The sequence below is a fragment of the Metopolophium dirhodum genome, chromosome 1 (genome assembly GCF_019925205.1).
Source record: "Metopolophium dirhodum isolate CAU chromosome 1, ASM1992520v1, whole genome shotgun sequence".
NCBI lineage: Eukaryota > Metazoa > Arthropoda > Insecta > Hemiptera > Aphididae > Metopolophium > Metopolophium dirhodum.
In genome coordinates, this window is record NC_083560.1 from 134,723,280 (window position 1) to 134,740,571 (window position 17,292).

General features: G+C 36.9%; 1 protein-coding gene across 1 annotated transcript; it reads right to left on the reverse strand.

The window, feature by feature from the left end:
* Positions 1-262: 262 nt before the first annotated feature.
* On the reverse strand, positions 263-15,760 carry LOC132932542 (ATP-dependent DNA helicase PIF1-like). The gene is made up of 5 exons (XM_060998929.1): positions 15,677-15,760; positions 3,969-4,409; positions 2,654-3,910; positions 2,418-2,589; positions 263-333 (listed from the first exon to the last, which is right to left on the reverse strand). Exons 1-5 carry the CDS (start codon positions 15,758-15,760, stop codon positions 263-265), a joined length of 2,025 nt encoding a protein of 674 aa, XP_060854912.1.
* Between the last annotated feature and the right edge of the window lie 1,532 nt (positions 15,761-17,292).

Sequence of the window (17,292 nt, forward strand, 5' to 3'; positions counted from 1 at the left end):
AGACATTCAAGTTTTCGAAATCAAAAAATCTAATTAAACAAATTATTTTCAGGACGGTCTTCTGAAGACGGCCTCGCCGCGGCCGAAGAAGGTAAGGATATATATTTAGTATATTTAAAAAAAGCGTTCAAGTTTTCGAAATTGATAAATCTAATTAAACAAATTTTTCAGGACCGTAGGCAGACGGAAATTCGGAGGCCGTAGAACGTAATGATATATTAGTATATTTAAAATAATTATCAAGTTTTTGAAATTTATAAATCTAATAAAACAAATTATTTTCAGAAGGGCAGCAGTAGTCGAGCCGCAGGGACGACGGCAGACGTGCTGCTGCTGCCAAACGTAAGGGATATATTAGTATATAATATATTTAAAAAAACTTCAAGTTTTGTCGTAATCAAACACATAATTTTCAGGAAATGAGTGATGTCTCCTATGTCACCGGGGCAAAAACATGTAAGGATATAATATAAATACTTTAGTTTTTGAAATTAATAATTCTAATCAAACATATCATTTTCAGGTACCGATAGCAGACACCCAAAAATTAAGTGAGTTTTTAACAGGAACATTTTTTCTCAACAAAAATTTTTCTATGTTTATTCGTTATGTTTTTTTCAGATGATCAATAAAATAATTACATTTATGACAAAAACATGACTATATCATTTAAAATTATATTTTATTTTCCTTTTCCTCTCCTACTGGATATTTTTAAATTACTATGTGTGTACTTTGGGTACAGTATGAAGGATTTTTTTAAATTTCTATTAGTTACCAATACATAATATAGTTCATACTATTACAACACAATAAGAGTTATAAATAGTTATAATGGTTGTAAGGATGTCAGTGAAATTAATGACATTAGGTAGGTATTGCATGGGATGTCTAAATATTTGCATGTAACAAAATTAAAGATTTTAGAATTATTGATTACTACAATGAGTAAAACAAATACAACCTAAATTGTATAAATATTTCCATTGTAAAGTAATTTAATTTCATGTATAATAATAATATAAAACTAATTACACAACTATTGAATATTTGACAATTACATTATTCCAATAAAATAATTAAATTAGCAGTGTACAAAGTCACTGTATGTACAACTATTGAATGGTACTTAAAAAAGTATATAATATATGTGTTTCCGTCTCATCCGAGAGTTACTTTTCATAGCAATTGCTCAAGTGGCAAAATAAATTATATCAATTCACAGTGACCTAGTATGTAGTAGCACACTACATAATATTAAAGTTTTTAGTGAATAAAATAGTATCATCAATGGTGATTTAATATGTAAAACAGAAATAATAATATAAAAAAAAATAATCAACAGCAATTTGCAGTGTTGTAGTGTGTACAAAATGTTGCATTACACATTATCTTATATAATAATTTATAATGCATTATTATCTATTAAATATTGTTATTAAGATATCCACTTGTGTGTACGGTATCAATGGTTTTTTAAATTGTTATTAGTTATATTAGTTAGCTTAAGTTCTACTCATGTACCAAATAGGACAAAACTGTTGTGCTTATAGCATTTGTTATCAAAATAAAATATTTCATTTATGAATTTACTGTGTGTATTTAAAAAAAAATTGTTATTGAACAAATGGTGTTTAACACAAAACAAATACTCTTTTACTGAGCAAAACAATTAATATAATGTCAATTATATAAATATTGAAATAATTACATTTATATATAGTAAGTAAATAGTAATAAAATCTAATTATATAGAATCTAATAGTAATAAAATCTCAATCATGAGTAAAATAATTAATAAAAATATGTCAATACGTTAATACAATTAAGTAATGTCTCAACCATTAATACAATATAAATCAATCAAGTAGTTCAGCGAAATACAGTGTACAAAATATTAAAAATATTGTGAGTACAGTGAAATTGACTGATTAATGTCAATAGCATATATATGATTACATAAAAACAAAGGAGAACCATTAATACAATATAAATTAATACTACTTAAGAAAGAAATACAACAATAAAATGGTGTAATAAATATTGGGAACATAGTGAAATTAACTTATTAATGTTATTTATACATCATATAATATAGGTACATTAGAATCTCAATGTGTGAAATAAAATACAACATTTAAATTAAATTGTCTGTACTATCTGTACTATATCATACTATTCAATAGGATGTGGTACAATACAAATAACACAGACATTACATACATTGTTTGACATTAGTTACGAATTCACATTATAGTGAATTCGCATCCAGAGAGAACCACGAGGAGGTTGTCAAACTTTCTCTCCGTTTAGCCCGAAGGCAAGGTCCACGAAGTACCTCCACACAGACCACGTAGAACAGCGGTGTAACGTATTATGTTTGAAAAATATGTCACACATGTTAGGTTTAAAGTCACCTAGACTATCATCATCATCTTTGAACATCGGGCACATGTAGAATAACTGCGACTTGTTGATGGTCATGGCGAACGACAACCTCACCGGGAATTGAAGGTGCCGCAGTGAGATGGGCAGGTCGTCCTCACCGCTGGACGTGAGCGGTATCTTGGGCACGACGATGTCGTCGTCCTGTGGGTCACCGCCCAAAATTCTCACCTTGAAATTGTGAGTCCGCAGTTCGGTGACCACCAACCTCGTACCGTTGCACAGTCGGCTCCTCGGATCGAGATTTCTGAGCAACATCACGATGCACCCCAACTTCAACGTCAGCCGGAACGGCGGCAGGCCGTCCGGTTCCAAACTGTTGAGGAACTCTGTGTGCCACTTCGTCGGCCTCGTTCGCCATCATGGTGTCTACGGCCTCGTAGGTCTTCGGATTACCGTCGACGCGCTCCAGCACGTCCCCGTTGACACCTTCGTTGGTGGGACAGACGACGACTCTCCGAGCAAATTCTTCGACGTTGGCCAACGATATTTGCTGCGGATACACGAAATCGATTAAATCAGCGACGTCGCATACCATTTTCCGCGGGATTTGCACGGTGTCCGGAACGCCGTCGACCGCGGGCAGTTGGCCGTTGCCGAGCTGAAGCAACCAAGACGCAAAGTCCGCGTCGTTGCCCACGCGCATGTTCTGGACCAGATTGAAGCGCTCCATGACGCTCCAAAGACCGTTGTTCTTGATCGACGACATGACGATATCGGCTCTCGTCCCTCTCCGGATCACGGGCAATATCTGTCTGAAGTCGCCGGTGAACAGCATGGTTTTACCGCCGAACGGCAATTCTGATACCATGACGTCCCTGAGCAGGCGGTCCACCACCGTCAGTTGCAGTCCCGGCGACATGGGGGCTTCGTCCCAGACGATGAGCGCCGCGTTGCGTATCTTCTGCGCTCGCTCGGACTGCATGGTGATGTTGGACGTCGAGTCTTCGGTCAGCGTGCCGAAAGGCAGTCCGAACGTCGAGTGTACGGTCATGCCGCCGTCCATGAGCGACGCGGCGATACCGGTGAACGCCACGCACAACACCTCCCGCGGCTGTGGTCGGTGCCGAAGCGACCATATCAGGCATCCGTACAGCGTGATTTTTCCGGTACCTCCGGGTCCGTCGACGAAGAAAGTTCGCGACACCTCGCGTTGGTCGTCGACGTCTGCTATCACGCGGTCGTACAGCGTTCGCTGTTCGGCGTTCAAGGCGTCCACTCGTGGGGCCCACCGTGCCGCCGCGTCTATTTCTCGGAACAGCGCATCGTCCTGCAACGGTTCCAATAGACAGGGGTCGGCGAGGGGCAAATCGTAGTCGACTATCGACTTTCCGTGCGCACAAAGTAGATCCTCGATGGTTGCTAGACACGCGGCCCTCGCGCGGTCGATGTCTTGGAGACGCCGGTCGAAGTCCTCCATCAGGTTTGCTTCGTTCGCCTCGTACAACGCCAGCGTGTTTGAGGGCTGGCAGAACACCAGTATAGTGACGAACAGATACCGCAGTTGCCGCGGCGTGTCCAACGTCGCCGATTCCGTCAAACAATCCCGCCACGCTCAGTCGTCTTCCAATAGTCCGAGTACAACCGCAGCCACCGTGAATGTTTCGTGAACGACTCCGTCCACCGTCCTTATGTCTTGAAAGGACTGCGGGCCTCTTCGGTTCAGAAGTAGCAGTCTCAAGTGGAAACGGTCCCGGTCCAGTGGGTTCACTATGTACATCCGAGCCAATGTAACGTTTGCCATCCGAATCAGCCGCGGACACCATTGTTTGACATTTCCGAGATTTCTTTCCGGCCAACACCTGCCAGGTGTAATGCGTCGGTATGTCGTGGTACAAATATTGTCGAGCCGCCACGTTTGTCGCGTTGAGCGCGAAGAACTGCGTGAGTTTTGTGTGACGTACAGCTTGGTTCTGTAGCCTTTCTACTTCTTGGCTCGGCGCAAAGTACACGTTCTGAAGACCCTTCAAGTGAACAGGAAGCCTGACGAAAAGTCACGTCTTTTGCCGTGCAAATTGTACGAAAACAATCGCCAGATGGCTTCTGGCGGGCTGACGTATCTCGAGTTGACGGTACCTAAAAAGAATTATTGAAAATATGACTAACAATATATTGACTGGCTCAATAAAAGATGATACCGTTTGGTGTTGTGATTGGTATTATTATTATTATTACTATTATATAATTCAAGTGAATTTAATTTATTTTTTGTTCTGTAGACGCATAGCATTGCGTTGCAATGTAATATTATATTACAATGTTTAATAATTTTAATTTATTTTGAAGCGAAGCGAATTGAAACATTTAATCATACTAAGAACTAATTTTTTTAAATTGTACGAAGACTTACAGCTCTTTACTTTAATTGTTAGTGAACAGATACACCATCGGTGTGCCATTATTAAAATTGAAAAATATTATGCAAATGACGAAGAATCCCTACAACCGTTGAATTGTAAAGTTTGCCATACAAGAAATGTGACTGATATATTATATGTTTTGATAAATAATTTGTAGTAGCACACGTAAAACAAAAGTGGCTTGAGTAGCTTAGTATTAATATTAATTAATATAAGTTTACAATTTAAATAATTTACAAAGTATATTAGGTGATCAAGGCGAGAACAGTATATAATTGATGTATTTTGTACTGTGGAAATAACACATCAAATGTAAAGTTAAATAAAAAACTTGTATCAGCTGGAATACATTATCTGTGTGACTGTGTATAAATCACTGTATAATATTATATAAGAATGGCAAAGGTATAGGAATATTAATTTACGTCAACGAAAATATCAATCCTTGAGGAGTGGGTTTCGCTTGTATGAAAAAATATAAAATAACACATTAAATGTAATAATAATAAAAATAATACCTAAACAACACATTAAATGTAAAGTATATGATATAGCTAGTATACAAAAGTAAAAAAAAAAAAAGGTATTGGATAGTTGTATAACTATCCTAAAAACCTAAAAGACAGGGAGTAAAATAAAACACTGGACACACTGCTAACAATTACACATCCATAAAATATTGTTATATGCTAATGTAGACCACCTATAGAACACTCTGTAGAAGTACATAATATATGGTACACCTATGTATATATTATAATATATAATTATAAAACTCTTAGACACTATTGATGGGAATTATTAAAAATAAATAAATGATTTATTAGTTGACTATTTGTTTAATTTATGTTTAATACTGTATGTAATAGAATGTTTATTATACCAAGCTTGAATGAAAAGACATGAAATAACGCATCAAATGTAATAAATCATAATACCTAAACAACACATTAAATATATATATATATACCTATTGAAGTATAAGACTTAAAGGCAATGGTGAATGTATACAACTGCCCTAAATATTAATAATATAATTCATACACACTGAACACACTAAATAAACGCATACAATCCACCATAATAATCATAGAAATTAATTTAAATTTTAGTTTTTGCCCAATGTCAAACCAAAGTAATTTTAATATTTTTTCTGGGTTGCTAATATCAAACTAAAACGTACATATTTATACTTGAAAACAAAATGAGAGTCATACAATGAAATAAAAACAAATATAATTAAGTAACAGAATGTTTAGAGTTTCAAAATAAAATTTAAGAAAATAAATAAGATTATAAATTCCTGAACATTGTCAAAATATGACATTGGCCCTCCTTGCACCAAGCCACATAACATGATATAATCAAATCTTATTCTATAAAATCGCAAGAAAAACAGATGATCTATAGGGAATTCATGGAGGATCTCATGGTGGAATAAATTAAACACCGCTCCGTTTCTCCAGTCCGCCGGACCGATCCCGTCGATTCCCTATAGCGCGACCAATCGCGTACCTTCGCAGCGGCGGCGGCGGTCGGTTTTTAAACGTTTTCGAAAAATGTTACGCTTTTTACGCTGTTTTTCGACTTTTAGACATTTTCACATATAGTTCGTTTCTTTTAAAAGCCGCGTGGTTTGTACGCGATATCGGTCCATAGCCATCGCAATCGACGCCAGCGTAGGTCGTTATTATCGCTTTTCGTGTCGTCTTTTCAATTGCCGTTTGTGCTCTATTTGTTAAGTTTATTTCTTTTGGTTAGTACACTTAAAAATTCGCGTTCACGAAATGTCAGTCGGTCTTCGTTCCAGCGCACAAGTGCACAATAAATATATATTGTTTTTTTTGTTTTGTTTTTGATTCAATAAATATTGCATTATGCGTGATTGTAGACGTATTATTTGGTCCTTAATAACGTAGCTGGTATATTGCTTAACGTAAACACAATTAAATATTTAAATGTATTATTAAACACAAATAAATGTATTATTCAAGCATACATAATAACGGTCAGATAAGTGAATAAAATACAATTAAAGTTTAAACAGTGTGTAGAATTACGATACATAGAATTATATACGATTACATCGATGTATATCGAATATATTGGTTTACGTCGCTCCGTAGACACACAGCTTAATTGTTAAAGTTTTGACCGTGGTTTGCATCACAAACTGTGGCTCGATAGGTTAGGCGTAGGTTCCCCAAACGTAGTATGATAGGTAGGTCCGGGTTCGAAACCGTCGTAGCTCTCTTCGGGCGGCAACGACTGTACCGTGTATTCTAAGGCACGGCCGCCCGTAAATCGACTTTTTTGCATTTTTTTTCACTTTATATTTCATAAATAATATAATAATATACATGTTAATTTTACATTATATGACTGTATATTATATATTATGTAACTATATGTTATTTAAATTATTAGGAATTTAACTCATATTATTTTCTTTAAATTGCTCTTAATTTTTCGTAAGTTATTTCGAATGTTGTGTGATTGGGTTTTTGGAAAATACTATTTTTTCTCTTCACTTATAGAAGCTATACATACTAGACTTATTTTCTGCAGCACATTGTTCGCTACCTAGCAGACGAACTTTAAAGTTAATAGATTTTGACTTGATATGACTGACTTTCTAGACACTCCAACACGGTTTTCGACTTTACACTTTTTACATAAGAAAAAGTACCGGACATGCGACGGCACATACCTACCATTCAATCCGCCGTAAACGGATTGCTCATTTTGGTTTCGTCTTAGATGGTGATGACTGACTTCCTTAACACTTAAACATGCAGGTTTTTGCATTTTTTTTTTTTTGTTGATATAATTATATATACATTACAGGTACATGTTTATATGTATTGTTTTGGTTAATATAATATTATGTATCTATATGTTATTTTTTTTATGAATTATAATAAATAGGTACAAAATATTATATTTGTTTGTATTTATATTGTATAGTTATAGTTTGTATTTTTCGCAAATTATTTCGTAAGTTGTGTGATAGAGTTTTCACTTATAGACGCCCAACGTCGGGTCTGCAATCCACCGCAGGTGGATTGCCTACTTGATATGCTGTAGCACATTGTCCGCGATCCGACGAATTCGGATTGCCTACCTAGGTGGCTAATTGGATGTTAATCGATTTTGATTTGAGATGACTGACTTGCTAGACAATCCAACTCGGATTTTGACTTTACACTTTTTACATAAGAAAGAGCACCGGACATGCGACGGCACATACCACTATATCCGCCGCAGGTGGATTGCTTATTTTTGTTTTGTCTTAGATGGGTAATGACTGATTTGCTGGACACTCTAACATGCAGATTTTCGAATTAACATTTTCTTACACGTATGAAAAAAGCACCGGACATACGCTGGGGGATAGTATCATCATTGAATTGCCGGTTTTCATGGGCCATGGGAGATTTCTAGACACTGAATCTTGACTGTCAAACGTTCCCACCTTCGAAACGAGACCGCCGAAGAGCCAAGTCATATCAGAAATTCTTATCACCTTCTATATGTATAAGTGCGACATTTATAATTCGAATGTGTCTCCAAAATCGGTACTCACTTACGACTAACACGGTCAAGGGGTCCAACTATTTTTTCTATTATTCACCTATCTACGCAACTAACGGGGTCCGCAATCCACCGCAGGTGGATTGCATACCTGGTGATATACGCTTCGTATATAGTCCGCGATCCGACGCAGTCGGATCGCCTACCTATGTGATTTTATGACTGATATCTAGACAATCAAATAAACCTATCGACTCTACACTTTTTAACAATTTTAACAACCAAAAGCAGCGGAGAAACGGGATATGATCCTGGAGATCGTATCCAGCCTATACATTTACAACGTTCGTGACGGATTGCTAGACGCTCAAACTTTTAAACATTCCCGCCAAAGCGCCAAGCCTTATCTCCAATCCATATCACTAATCCTTATCACAAATCCTAAACTTTCGTCTTACAGCCTTTGCGACTTTTATATTCCAAAATTGGTACCCACTCTCAGCGAGTCCAACTTTCCCAGAGTTTCACTTAGAGCTAGTCTAATACTATAAAATCGCAAGAAAAACAGCTGATCTATAGGGAGTTCATGGAGGATCTCATGGTGGAACAAATTAAACACTGCTCCGTTTCCCCAGTCCGCCGGACCTATCCCATCGATTCCCTATAGCGCGGCCAATCGCGTACCTTCGCAGCGGCGGCGGCGGTCGGTTTTTAAACGTTTTCGAAAAATGTTACGCTTTTTACGCTGTTTGTCGACTTTTAGACATTTTCACATATAGTTCGTTTCTTTTAAAAGCCGCGATATCGGTCCATAGCCATCGCAATCGACGCCAGCGTAGGTCGTTATCATAGGCGCAAATCACCCAAAAATATCAGGGGGGCTTAAGCACCAAAATTTTTTGAATTTGTTTTTGAATTTTTAATAAATTTAGTTGTAATGGAAATATTATGGTGATAGTACTATAAGTTATAATCACAGGATTTGGGGTGCTAACATAAAATTCAGGATGCTAAGCACCCTTAGCACCCCTGCGATTTGCGCCAATGGTCGTTATTATTGCTTTTCGTTTCGTCTTTTCAATTGCCGTTTGTGCTCTATTTGTTAAGTTTATTTCTTTTGAACCCCGTGAATATGCGGTTTGTACACTTTAAAATTCGCGTTCACGAAATGTCAGTCGATCTTCGTTCCAACGCACAAGTGCACAATAAATATATACTGTTTTTTTTGTTTTGTTTTTGATTCAATAAATATTGCATTATGTGATTGTAGACGTATCGTACCAAATAGGTCCTTAATAACGTAGCTGGTATATTGCTTAACGTAAACATGTTATGATCTAGCAATTGAGTTACTGCTTAGCTCATAAAGTTGGAGGTAGCAAGACTGATTGTAGAGGATTTCTTCAGGTAGAGTTAATAAATAATTTAATACTGGTTGAAAAGTTAGTTGTTTTATTGAAAATATTCTAAGTACAATTTGACAAATTATTGCGTTGTCATTCGTGAAGGTGCTCGCCTGTACTGTGGTGTTACACGTCTGATCTACAGGCCGTTTCGGGTCTGGTTTTATAGGGCCTCTTGTTCTCCTACTTCCCCCCTAGTCTATCGACTTATCTGCGGATTTCACAGGACGTTGTTCAATTAATTATCGATACATTCCCACACCTGGTTATTCCAAGAATCGTGTCCTGTTATCGTGTTTGCAATATATGTTATACGCTTATACGCCATCCGTCAATATTTAGATACTGTGCATTACATATATATATATATATATATATATGTATATTTCATAAGCAATATCTAAATATTATATTCATACATTTATGATTTATGATTCAGGCGAGGTTGTAGGACCTATCGAAATGCGGGTTCAAGATCATATTGCCCTCTCGTTATATTCTCATAGGTTTTCTAATAGGATATATGACTTTGATTTATTTAATCGAATTTCTATGTGCTAATGTTCGGTGCGTATGCCAGTTTGGACTTTACCCTAACGTTATCGTCGCGGATAATGTTCAACGCGCGACCGTTCCGTTATCTGTGTACCGCCGGCGGTCTCTCCCCCGCCGCATGCTTGTCCGTCGCAGTCGTCGCAGTCGCAGTCGCAGTCGCAGTCGCTGTCGCAAGTCGCTGTAGCCGTCTTGACAAAATATATCGCTCGCCTTTTTTGTCGTCTGTGTGTCCGGTGTATGTGCGAACCGGTGCGCCGTCGCCGTCAATCACCTCGCTAAACCGTTCAGCTTCGTTAAGCTTCGCTCAGCCACCCGTAGCCCCTCGCGCCACGTGGTTGGTCGTTCCGACTGGTACGTGCACCTACTCAGTCGTTTGAACACCTCGCACTTTCCCGCGTCACGCCCTCGCCGTGACCGCGTATCATTCTGGATATAGGATAGTTGTCAAATCACGGCGTATCCATTTCGTCCTCGCTTCAGTTTTGTTTTAAAGTCAAAATATTCGCACGCGCTTCGGCGCCCGCACACGTAGTGTTGTAACCGCCGTTGTTACCCGCACGCGTAGTGTCGTAATCGCTGTTGTTACCCGCACACGCAGTCATTATTGGCCGTCGTCCGACGACAGCCTACGCACGCACGCGTCGACCACCGAACGCGGATCAGTTGTTCACCACCGATGCAGATTGTCCAGCTACTCCGTATCAGGTCGTACCGTCTACGCAATCACATTTTATTATCATCCACCTTTTATTATTATTATTATTGTTTACGCTCGTAATATTTTGTCACTCGACCATTGAATTATTATTTTTATAAGTTTATTATTTGTCATTTTTTGTCCCTTTGTATTGGCGATCGCTTGTGGTCGGCCCCCACCTACTACTAACATAATATTAAGCGTAATTTTCCCTGTAGCAACGGTTAATATACATCATATTTATTTGGTAATTTTTATACAGAAATTCAACGACATTATTATTTCTCACTTTCATTTTCCGTCACCCATTCTCAATTTTCCTATTTACAGTCCACTACTATCGCACGACAATTACCATACGCATTCATAATTCGTGAGCGGGCAATACCTGACAATCACATATACGCCGTCGAACTGCGCGGCTGCTTTAACTCAGGTTGCCTCCACACAGCTAATATTTATCTAGTCTTTATGTTGCCTAATGTAGCCGAAGGCGGAACGATCACAATAATATATTATGTGTATTATTGGGTTCGTTACAAACACAATTAAATGTATTATTAAACACAAATAAATGTATTATTCAAGCATACATAATAACGGTCAGATAAGTGAATAAAATACTATTAAAGTTTAAACAGTGTGTAGAATTATGATACATAGAATTATATACGATTACATCGATGTATATCGAATATATTGGTTTACGTCGCTCCGTAGACACACAGCTTAATTGTTGAAGTTTTGACCGTGATTTGTATCACAAACTGTGCCTTGATAGGTTAGGCGTAGGTTCCCCAAAACATAGGATGATAAGTAGGTCCGGGTTCAAAACCGTCGTAGCTCTCTTCGGGCGGCAACGACTGTACCGTGTATTCTAAGGCACGGCCGCCCGTAAATTGACTTTTTTGCATTTTTTTTTCACTTTATATTTCATAAGTAATATAATAATATACATGTTAATTTTACATTATATGACTGTATATTATATATTATGTACCTATATATTATTTAAATTATTAGGAATTCAACACATATTATTTTCTTTAAATTGTCATTGTTATTATATCATACTAATTATACTAATAATCATACTTATTTTTCGTAAGTTATTTCGAATGTTGTGTGATTGGGTTTTTGGAAAATACTATTTTTTCTCTTCACTTATAGCAGCTAGACATACTAGAGACTAGACTTATTTTCTGCAGCACATTGTTCGCTATCCGACTAAGTCGACTAAGCCGACTAAGTCGGATAGCCAACATAGCTGACGAACTTTAAAAGTTAATAGATTTTGCCTTGATATGACTGACTTTCTAGACACTCCAACACGGTTTCGACTTTACACTTTTTACATAAGAAAAAGCACCGGACATGTAACGGCACATACCTACCATTATATCCGCAGTAGACGGATTGCTCATTTTGATTTCGTCTTAGACGGTGCTGACTGACTTGCTTAACACTTAAACATGCAGGTTTTTACATTTTTTTTTTTTTTTGACATAATTATATATACATTACAGGTACATGTTTATATGTATTGTATTGGTTAATATAATATTATGTATCTATATGTTATTTTTTTTATGAATTATAATAAATAGGTACAATATATTATATTTGTTTGTATTTATATTGTATAGTTATAGTTTGTATTTTTCGTAAATTATTTCGTAAGTTGTGTAATAGGGTTTTAACTTATAGCCGCCCAACGTTGGGTCTGTAATCTACCGCAGGTGGATTGCCTGCTTGATATGCTGTAGCACATTGTCCGCGATCCGACGAATTCGGATTGCCTACCTAGGTGGCTAATTGGATGTTAATCGATTTTGACTTGAGATGACTGACTTGCTAGACAATCCAACTCGGGTTTTGACTTTACGCTTTTTACATAAGAAAGAGCACCGGACATGCGATGGCACATACCACTCTATCCACCGCAGGTGGATTGCTTATTTTTGTTTTGTCTTAGATGGGTAATGACTGATTTGCTGGACACTCTAACATGCAGATTTTCGAATTAACATTTTCTTACACGTACAAAAATAGTACCGGACATACACTGGGGGATAGTATCATCATTGAATTGCCGGTTTTCATGGGCCATGGAAGATTTCTAGACACTGAATCTTGACTTTCAAACGTTCCCACCTTCGAAACGAGACCGCCAAAGAGCCAGGCCATATCAGAAATTCTTATCACCTTCTAATGTATAAGTGCGACATTTATAATTCGAATGTGTCTCCAAAATCGGTACTCACTTACAACTAACACGGTCAAGGGGACCAACTATTTTTTCGATTATTCACCTATCTACGCAACTAACGGGGTCCGCAATCCACCGCAGGTGGATTGCATACCTGATAATATACGCTTTGCATATAGTCCGCGATCCGACGCAGTCGGATCGCCTACCTATGTGATTTTATGTCTGATAGCTAGACAATCAAATAAACGTATCGACTCTACACTTTTTAACAATTTTAACAACCAAAAGCAGCGGAGAAACGGGAGATGATCCTGGAGATCGTATCCAGCCTATCCATTTACAACGTTCGTGACGGATTGCTAGACGCTCAAACTTTTAAACATTCCCGCCAAAGCGCCAAGCCTTATCTCCAATCCATATCACTAATCCTTATCACAAATCCTAAACTTTCGTCTTACAGCCTTTGCGACTTTTATATTCCAAAATTGGTACCCACTCTCAGCGAGTCCAACTTTCCCAGAGTTTCACTTAGAGCATAGACGTATAATATCATTATAATATTCATGACTAAATTTATTTTGTCATGATAATATTATCAATTTTAATATTTAAAACGCTGTGGCTAGAAACCCGGCACCGGGTATCTCATCGTTCTATGCTAATACGTACCCGGACACTGTCTGTTTTGCGCATACTTGGGGACTTCCATAGACCTATAAAAGAATTATTTTATACGTCTATGGGGACTTCCCCTATTTTCACCGCGATGTTATCAGGTAGGTCAGGTGTTATCAAATACCGCGTAAATTTGAATTATTCTATATTATATTTTTATTCAAATGTTTTAAAATACCGGTTTCAGTGAACTGGTTTGACAATTGCAATTTATTACCTACCTCTTGATAAAATACTGTCATTTTGATTGGTTACTCCTTATTGCTCTACCTAGTTTATAATACAAATGTAAGGGTATATTATTTATTTAACAATAGACAAAGGCTGTTGGTTTTCTGGTTTTTTTTTTTTTTTATTTGTTTGAATTTAACAGTGACAGCATTAACAAAGTTTTATAAGTATAATAAATTAAAATTTAGTCTTAAAATTATAATACCAACATTATCAAGATACGCATAGGTGATACATTTAAAAATTATGTAGATTTTGAAAAAGCCTTAAATACTTTCAAAACATCAAACTTTGTGGTCTATTACATTAAAGACTACAAGACTATTTCATCCCAAAAAAACCGGTACCCTAGATTGGCAAATACGTCTGAAGATCTGAAATACTATTATGTTAAACTTATGTGCATTCATGGAGGGGTCCACAAAAAAAAAGATTTACCAAGATCAACAAAAGACCTCGTATATAATAATATGATACAAAACTTAAAGGTATTGGTGAATGTTTACAACTGCCCTAAAAAGTAGTAAATAATTCATACACACTGAACACACTAAATAAACGTATACAACAATCCCCCATTATAATCATTATACCATACACATGTATACATTATATTACCTACTAGCTCTCCGAGCGTCGCTGGGGGAGACCCCCAAACCCCCCGTGGTTGGTGAGGAGTGTTGTCGATGTCGGATGCCACAGTGGTCTTGTGCGGTCTGGTTGTCAACCGATGTTGGTTATGAGTGTTATGATAAGAACGGTGGATATTGATAAGAAAAGTGGATACGTGATAAGGATTATGGATTGCTGATAAGGATGTAGGATTAATTATAAGAATGGTGGATTTGTGATAAGGATAGTGGATTAGTTAACCGGAGAGCTGTAAGTTTGTTACTACCTTCAAAAACGCCAAATCAAGTAATAGAATTCAAATATTTCGGATAATCATATAGCCACCTCGATTTATTTGGGGTCTAGCGGGTCAGTCACCTACCTCGACGTTGGACTTATATATCTCGGCAACAGGTATGCAACGTTCAAAACGTGAAACGTGAAAAAAATTGTAAAACATTTCGGGGGTCCATGAAAATCATATAGCCGCCGTCTTTTTATGGGTGTCTAGCAGGTCAGTCACCTCGAATGACGTTCGCCGTAGTAATAAGGGTAGGCTATTCGACTTTGATGCGCCTTCGTCCCACAAACCGTTCTTAAACATCCGACTGCCGTCCGACGGACAACACGTGAGTATATTTTGTATTATTAATTTAATTTGTTTTTTTTTAAAACGTTCACCGCAGATCGCAGGTATTTATCAATCAGTATAATGTAACACATGCTTTCCGTCAGAAAATTAAAATATTTAATGTTGAATTTTAGATTTTTTGTAAGCACCTGTCCACGCTTTCCGACAAAGTTGTTAAATATCTATACTGTGTCTACGTTGCACAGGTCGGGGAGAAAAAACAAATATATTGCGCTGACATACTGTAAATGTTGCATCTTTTTTCTTTTTAGAATGAATAATATAAAGATAAACTTTAATGCGGCGGTGCAAATCATATACCTGAGCACCGCCCCTGCACCGCCGGCTGAGACCGCCGTCGTCGCACGCCACCCGCCGGCCGAGACCGCCGTCGCCGCACGCCATCGCCATCCACCGCCGCGAAAGGCACCCCCCAAACGCCGTAAGTACATAGGTGATAGGAACATTTAAAAGTTTACTATTAATTAACGCCTACATCGTGTTTCAGGATGTTATAGATGTAATAACTACGGGCACAATGTCCGGCAATGCCTCGGCGAGTGTATATCGCATTTTCATAATAAAATAAAAATAAAATTAATAATGTTTGTTATATTTATAGCCCCCCAAACACCTAGGAGAGCACCAGCCACACAACGTGGTGGGGGGTTGAGTTCCGTTAGGATAAGGCCGCCGCGGAGTCTGAGTGCAAGGTCGACACGCACTCAGACTCCCGGTCCCCAACCTATCGGAGCATCAACCCCGATTGCATCAACCGTAAGTAATATTTTTAATCCTAATAGTGCTAAATAAATACAAAATTGTAAGATATGAATGCACACAAGTGGTATTGGAGAGACCACAGTTAGTTGTAAATTTGAGAATACCTTTTAATGCCATGTTTAATTTGTTTATATAAATTGTAGACGTTGTATGAATCGATGGCTGGTGGCACTTGTGAATCGGCGTTGCGGCAGTTGGAACAACTGATCATATCAACACCGTAAGTTAATCCTAACAATATTTTTTCCTCTAATATTTTTCAGATCTGATGAATAAAAACTTTTTTTTTTCACATGTCTTGTTTTTATTTCTTACCTTAATATAATAATCATGGTTAACACATTATTTAATAGTAGTAATATTAGAGTATAATAATATGAGTAGCCTATGTGTTAGATGTACAATTTCTAGGGGTCTGATGTGATATGTTTACTTGTGTAATTATGTATTTGAATAGTTTGTGCCATTGGTAGATGTGTATCACAAAAATAGGTAGTGTAATACAAAGAACACCAACCAATACTGATGTGTCATTATAATACGGTGACGATACAAATAAAACTTTAGGCTATTAAATATAAGTCATGATTCGCCTTGCAACATTATTTTTATTCTTACATAGACGTTACAAATTATTTACAAATTACCAGTAATTCTAAGTGATGAGAGGTAAAATAGCTTATAGTGTAATAGGTAGGTAATAATAATAATAAGGTAGCTAGTAAAATATTGATGATACAATTAAAACGTTACCTATCACAGTAAAAATAATACAAACATAACAATACAGTCTACTTGAAACTAACTGATATTTGGACTATTATTTAAAATAATTCATACTGATATAAATCACAAAGTTCTTGACATAGGCGTTTAAATGTATTATATTATACAAACATTGTAATGACAATTGGTGGTCAAACACCAATAAAATATTGAATATAATTAACTATACATTACAAAGTAAAAACATATGTAAAAAGTTACTTAATATATTAATATATGTACAACAAATCAATAACAGATATTTAGATTGTTATTAAAAGTTATTCATACAGACATGAATAGCAAAGTTATAGAGAGCTAAATATAAAGCTAGAGTACTATAATAACAATTAGTGGTTGAATACCAAATTATCTTATATGGTACATTG